Raw genomic sequence first — 5,996 nt, 5'->3', positions numbered from 1 at the left:
GAACAGGGCAGAGGAGAGCGGAAGAGACTGGGGGCTCTGGCCATGGGCTCAGGATTGAGTCCTGGGCTTCGTCCTGCCTGCCCCTGAGGCTTTTCTTTGGGGTAGCCTTTCTCTACACAGGGCTGCAGAGCAGAGGAGGAGGGCATCACGCAGAGAAATGAGAAGCGGGGAGTGGAATGAACGCTTTAAAGTGCAACAGTGCGACGTAAGCAGCTGAGTGCTTGCTCCGGTCCCCTCGGCAGGGCGGGGCTGGGTGGGCTGAGCCGAGTGCGCCAGAGGGAGGCTGGATGGGAGAGATGCTTCGGCCGAGGGCTTGGGCTGGGGTGCCTAGCACTTCCGGCAGCTGCCGCTGAAGGAGCCCACGCCGTAGGAGCTGACGCCGCATGAGCCCACACCGCCAGTGCCCAGGCTACAGGAAGTGATGGAATTGCAGGGGCCACAGGGCGCACAGGGGGCGCACGTTCCGGTGCTCACTACCAGGTTCCCGCTGCAGGGGGCGCTGCAGGTGCTTCCTGTCACAGGCCGGGAGCCAGACACGCAGAGGTCCCCACAGACAACTCCGCCCTGGGATCTGCTGACACCTGCGAACCCCAAAGCCTGAGTCAAAATTCTGGGGAGCAAGTCATCCCACCTCCTAGACAACTACCTCTCCACAAGCCCTGAGCTCTGGATTTAAAGTCAGGAGCTCCTTTAGTTGACAACTCCCGGTCCATCTAGTCTCAAAGTTGCCAAGCGTTTCCTGGTGTCTGACCCCAAATACCTCTGGCCTTAATGCCAGCCCACTTTCATATTTAGGTCTCAGTGAAAGCCCTCCTTCCAGGTTCTCCCCTCCCTCCCTCACAGCAAACCTTTCCACACAGGGCCTAAACTACTCACAGACATTCACGGCCCCAACGCCTTCACATAGTCTGGAGGGGGAAGAAGAAAAAGGTGACATTAGTGACTTGGCCAGTATTCCTGATGGAGTGCCTGGAAGTCTTGGCGGAAGGTGGGTGCACAAGTGGTGGAGGAGGTAGGAGCAGAGGGTCTGAGGGAACACTCCCTCTCCAGCTGTCCCCTCCCCAAAGGAATAAATAATTGGGTTTTCCCCAGGATTGCTCAGCCAAGGGCAAGGGTAGGGCTTGCTCAAGGGGATGTTGTTGTGTGCCGTCCAGTCTATTCTGACTCTATGCGACCTTATAGGACATAGTAAAAAAAAAAAAAACCTTATAGGACATAGTAGGCCCACCCAATAGGGTTTTCTAGGCTGAAGTTTAGTCTTTGTAGGGCTGGATCACCAGGTCTTTTCTCTGGCAGAGCTGCTGGTGAGTTTGAATGGCTGACCTTTCAATTAGCAGCTGAGAGCTTAACCATTGTACCACCAGGGCTCCTTTGTGCAAAGGATGGGGATGGGAAACTCTGGGACAGACAGGGATGGGCCCCACCTCTGTTCCTCGCCCTCCAGCAGGCGCCTGTAGGTGGCGATCTCAATGTCCAGGCCCAGCTTGGAGTTCATCACCTCCTGGTACTCCTTCAGCAGGCAGGCCATGTCCTGCTTGGCCTTCTGCAGGGCCTCCTCCAGCCCAGCCAGCTTACAGCGGGCATCGTTGAGGGCTGCCTCACCCTGCTGCTCAGCCTGAGTCACTGCAGCCTCCAGCTTGGAATTCTGGGGGCCCAGAAGAGAACAAGATGGGTTATGGTCCCTGGGTCTCTCTGGCCATTTCCTGGATTTGCTCAGTTTTCCCCACCCAGCCAGGAACAAACAACCCAGGAACAGGGCCTTCTCTCCTTTATCCCTTGGGTCTCCCTGAGTGACCACTGCCAGGGACTCTAGTCATGTAAATGGGCTGGGGAAGGAATGGGGAGATGCAGATTGTGCACACACTAGCTGTGTGACCGTGGGGAGGCCCCAGCCTCTCTGGTCTTGGGCATGGGCTGACCCATACCTGACACTTGGCATTCTCAATCTCAGCCGTCAGCCTCTGGATCACACGGTTCAGCTCATTGATCTCCTCCCTGGTGCGGCGCAGGCTCTCCCCGTGCCTGGCCACCGTGGCCTTTATCTCCTCGCACTGTGGGAAAGCAGGGATGCTCATCAGGATACCAGGAATGATTGCGCGGGTTGCACAGTGCTCAGTCTGCTTAACCACACACCGCAGTCCTGCCTGTGCCACCCCAGTGAGGGCTGTCTGCCCTACCCTTACACATCTCTGGAGAGGGACTTTCTACAATTGTCTTAGGCATCAGAATCCTTAGCCAAAAGAAGCCTTTTCTAATGTATATCTTCTACCCTCCCACTGCCATATCTAGGAGGCAACTGTCCTGTGTCACTCACCTTGCTGCGGTACCAGGACTCAGCCTCAGCCCGGCTGCGGCTGGCAATGTCATCGTAGTGAGCCTTGATCTCGGCAATGATGCTGTTCAAGTTCAGGTCCCGGCTGTTGTCCATCTTCACCACGACCGAGGTGTCTGAGATGTTGGAGTAGAGGACCCGGAGCTCCTTCAGGGATTAAGGCAGAAGGTGAGAGATGGCAGGAACTTTAGACTACAGCCCCATACACCACAGCCTGAACCCAATCTTCACAGCCATTGCTGATCTCCAGCCCCTACCCTGTCAGACAGACTCATGGACTGCCACTCCCTGTCCAAACCCTTGTCCAACACCTCAGCTCTAGGCTTGAGTCCCTCTCTTCTAGACTGGCTTCCAGGGTTTCTCTCTCGGTCATGCCCCCTCACCTCCTCATACAGTCGCTGCAGGAAGTCAATCTCCTGGGTCAGAGCCTCTACGTTGGCCTCCAGGTCCGACTTTCGGAGGTAGGCACAGTCCACTTCCTGTGAAAGAACAAGACATGAGATCCTTTGTGGGTCCACAGCAACTTCAGAAGGTCGTTTTGCCCATCCCCCTGTCTCTGGGCAGGACCTGCCCTGACTAGCCCAGACAACCATGAGTCCCCCTGTTCTGACCAATCCTAGCCCCATGCACCCATCCATTTCATCTTAACTTTCAAGATAGCACCTCCTGATAAATGAGTCCTCCATTTTGGCATGATCAAACCCCCTTTGTTGAGGTTTGGGAGTCTGAAAAGGAATAAATTAATCCTCCCTAAGTCTTCTCTGTCTCCAAGGTTTTTCTGTCTTCTTCAAGGCCACCAGGAGTCCACTTGTATTAAAGTTGATTGACTACGCAGGAGTCACATGCCATGAAACAGCCTTCCTGTTTTTCTGCAGTTGCTTATCCTTTGTCTTCCAGGGTCTCTGGGGCTCTCTAACCCTTATTTTTTGTTCAAAGGCCCAAGTCAATCCTTTCCCACTCCAATGCAAGCCTCACATTGGACATCGCCTCTTGAGATAGCCTCACCTCTCTTCCCTCTGCACTGATTCCTCACTCTTGCCTGGCTTTCTCCTCACACCTTAGGAAGCCTGCCCAGACTGTGCTCAGCTCTACTCTCTGACTCTTTCCCCCACCCTCTATAGGTCTGTGTCCTGGGTCCCTGTGCCACTGTCCCCATCAGCCTGGGTGCCTTTGAGGGCAGAGTCTCACTGGGGACTTTCCATACCCATAGTGCCCAGCTTGGCCTCTGTACACAGAATCAACAGATGGACACCCACCTTCTTTAGAGCCACAAATTCATTCTCGGCTGAAGCCCTCAGGGCTACCTCCTCCTCGTACCTGACATGGGGCAAGGGGAGAAGATGGCATTAGGTTTCCCTCATGTCCCTAGAGAAGGCCCTCTCCGGAGGCAGGGGTGGGGTCTGAGTGAGATTCTGCCTCCTGAGCACGTTGGGTCCTGCTCTAGGAGGGGCCCTCCCCATGTTCCTTCTTCTTGGAAGGAGGCCCAAGGGCATGCTTCCCAGACACAGAGAAATCCTCCACAGCCCTGTAGTTTGAAGTTCATGCTGGATATCAGCATCCTATTAAATTCTTTGCTTCCTGAAGGCCTCATACAGATTACCTGCTCCATAAATATTTGTGCAATTGTGTGGACTTTGCCAAATCTCTCTAAGGTATGCTTGCAAGAATTCTGAAAACTTACTCATATTTACCAATCCAGTTACCATAATTTTGGTTTAAGTTTCAGAAACCTTGAATTTTTCAAATAGTAGAAACCCATGCACCTGGAGAGGCCAAAGAATCGAGGAGTTTTGAGGAAGTCTGGATAATCCAAATGATGGACTTTAGCTCCAGGAGAGCTACCTGTTCAAACCAAAATTCTCCAAATTTCTAGTCTATGAGGAGTTGCTCAGGGAAATTAATAAAGCTATGAGGTTTCAAATCTCCAGCTCTAAATAGCTACTGGCCTTCAGCAAATGGGCAAGAGATATTTGCAAGGCTGGTTAAGCTGGCCCTGAGGACAGATTCGAAAGCAGAACCACTGTCTGCCTGCACTCACCTCTTCTTGTAGCCCTCCAGCACCTCCTGCACGTGGTTGAGCTCAGAGGCCAGTCTCCCACTGTCGGCCTCCACGCACTCGGCCTCCCGCCTCAGCGTCTCGATGTAGCCGTTGAACAGAGGCTCCAAGTTGCTCTCGCAGCACCTGCGGTTCTGGTAGAACTGCCACTTGGTCTCCAGCAGCTTGTTCTGCTGCTCCAGGAAGCGCACCTGCCATGGGGTGGAAGGAGGGGTCAGGTGGATATTTTAGAGATGGGGTTGCTGGAGGAGGAAGTGCTGGCAACTCACAGCCTAGGGGCTCAGTGGTAGAGACTGAGAGTGGGTAGAAGGCAGCCAGTTGGAGGCTGAACATAATCTTTGTTTTCTCATTCAAAAAGAATTCAACAAGTTCCTGAGCAACATATGGTTTTGGATTGAGGAAGTCTCCAATAGGCTGTTGAACAACAGCTGGATTTCTCCAGGATGGATGATGTGGGATCATATAGATGTGAGCTCCAAATTACAGAGCCAAGCACCTTGAGAGTACTCTTTTTAAAGGAAGGAAGCGGAAACCTCTGCTTCTGCTCTTTTGAGCTGATTTATCCAGGTATTGAGGTTCTCAGGGCTCTGACAATACTGGATCAAGACCATTACAGATCCTTGAGGCCGAGAGGAGTCAGGAGTTCAGTTCAAGGTTGACCCTCTCCCTCAGACCAGGAGATGCCTCTGGGGACTGTGAGTACCCCATTCTCTTTACCTTCTACCTTGGGGATTTCAGAGGCAGAAATCAATGTACTGGTGCTTCTATTGTTCCTTTGGGGTTCAGGTGATCCTGTCATGTGACATCCCCTCAGAACCAAGAGCTCAGGCCACATCACATAAAAAAAAAAAAAAAAAAAAAAACTTAGGGTGAAATCAGGGCTGGGAGCTTCTGGAACTGTCCAGGCCTGAGTGGTCCTGAGTGTATAAAGTGACCGTCTCATTAGACTGGCACCTTTTGCCTTGTCGCAGCTCTGTGTCTGTCTCATTCATCTGAATGGGGCTGGGTGTGGGAGAGGTGTGTTGTGATTCCGTTATATTCTCTCTGTGTTTGTTAGTTTATTTCTACAGGTGTGTATAGTAACTTCATCATCAGAATTGGAGTATCTGGCTCTGTTGTCCCCTCCATCAGACTGAGAACTCTATGGGCTGTTTCCTGCCTTTGTCTTCCCCCTCAGATCGCAGCCTGAGCCTTGCGCAAGTGTGGGGGCTCAGGAAGAGTGTGAGCAAGGGCACCCACCTTGTCAATGAAGGCAGCAAACCTGCTGTTGAGGTTCTTGATCTGCTCCTTCTCCTCCTGCTTCACGGACTGGGCGTTGGGGTCGATCTCCAGGTTGAGGGGCGTGAGCAGGCTCTCATTGACGGACACGGTAGTGATGCAGGGGGCACTGAGCCCGGCCACACCGCCAGAGCGGTAGCCGAAGCTGCGGCCGTAGGAGCCGGCGCGGAAGCCCCCGCTGACGCTGCGGCTGCCGAAGCCCCCAGTGAGGCCGCGGTAGCAGGAGACGCCGCGGTAGGGGGCGGCGGTGATGCAGCAGCGGCCGGCCCGGGGCGCGCAGGCCGAGACGCAGCTGAAGGTGCGGCCGGAGAATCCTGATCCGCAGGTCAT

At 53.7% G+C, this 5,996-nt stretch overlaps 1 protein-coding gene across 1 annotated transcript; it reads right to left on the bottom strand.

Moving 5' to 3' along the window:
- Window positions 1-327: 327 nt before the first annotated feature.
- Window positions 328-5,996, bottom strand: LOC100655701 (keratin, type II cuticular Hb1). Its single transcript, XM_064285275.1, has 9 exons — window positions 5,628-5,996; window positions 4,371-4,579; window positions 3,589-3,649; window positions 2,716-2,811; window positions 2,315-2,479; window positions 1,926-2,051; window positions 1,425-1,645; window positions 877-908; window positions 328-581 (listed from the first exon to the last, which is right to left on the bottom strand). Exons 1-9 carry the CDS (start codon window positions 5,994-5,996, stop codon window positions 328-330), a joined length of 1,533 nt encoding a protein of 510 aa, XP_064141345.1.

Source organism: Loxodonta africana, chromosome 4 (genome assembly GCF_030014295.1).
Source record: "Loxodonta africana isolate mLoxAfr1 chromosome 4, mLoxAfr1.hap2, whole genome shotgun sequence".
NCBI classification, from domain to species: domain Eukaryota; kingdom Metazoa; phylum Chordata; class Mammalia; order Proboscidea; family Elephantidae; genus Loxodonta; species Loxodonta africana.
Note: the sequence above shows the minus strand (reverse complement) of the source record. Positions and strands in the feature narration are given on the sequence as shown.

Coding starts and splice junctions, on each gene's coding strand:
- LOC100655701 (XM_064285275.1), bottom strand. CDS start 5,996: ATGACCTGCGGATCAGGATTCTCCGGCCGCACCTTCAGCTGCGTCTCG. Junction 4,580..5,627: donor TTGCTGCCTTCATTGACAAG/GTGGGTGCCCTT, acceptor ACCCCATGGCAG/GTGCGCTTCCTGGAGCAGCA. Junction 1,646..1,925: donor TTGAGAATGCCAAGTGTCAG/GTATGGGTCAGC, acceptor CTGGGCCCCCAG/AATTCCAAGCTGGAGGCTGC.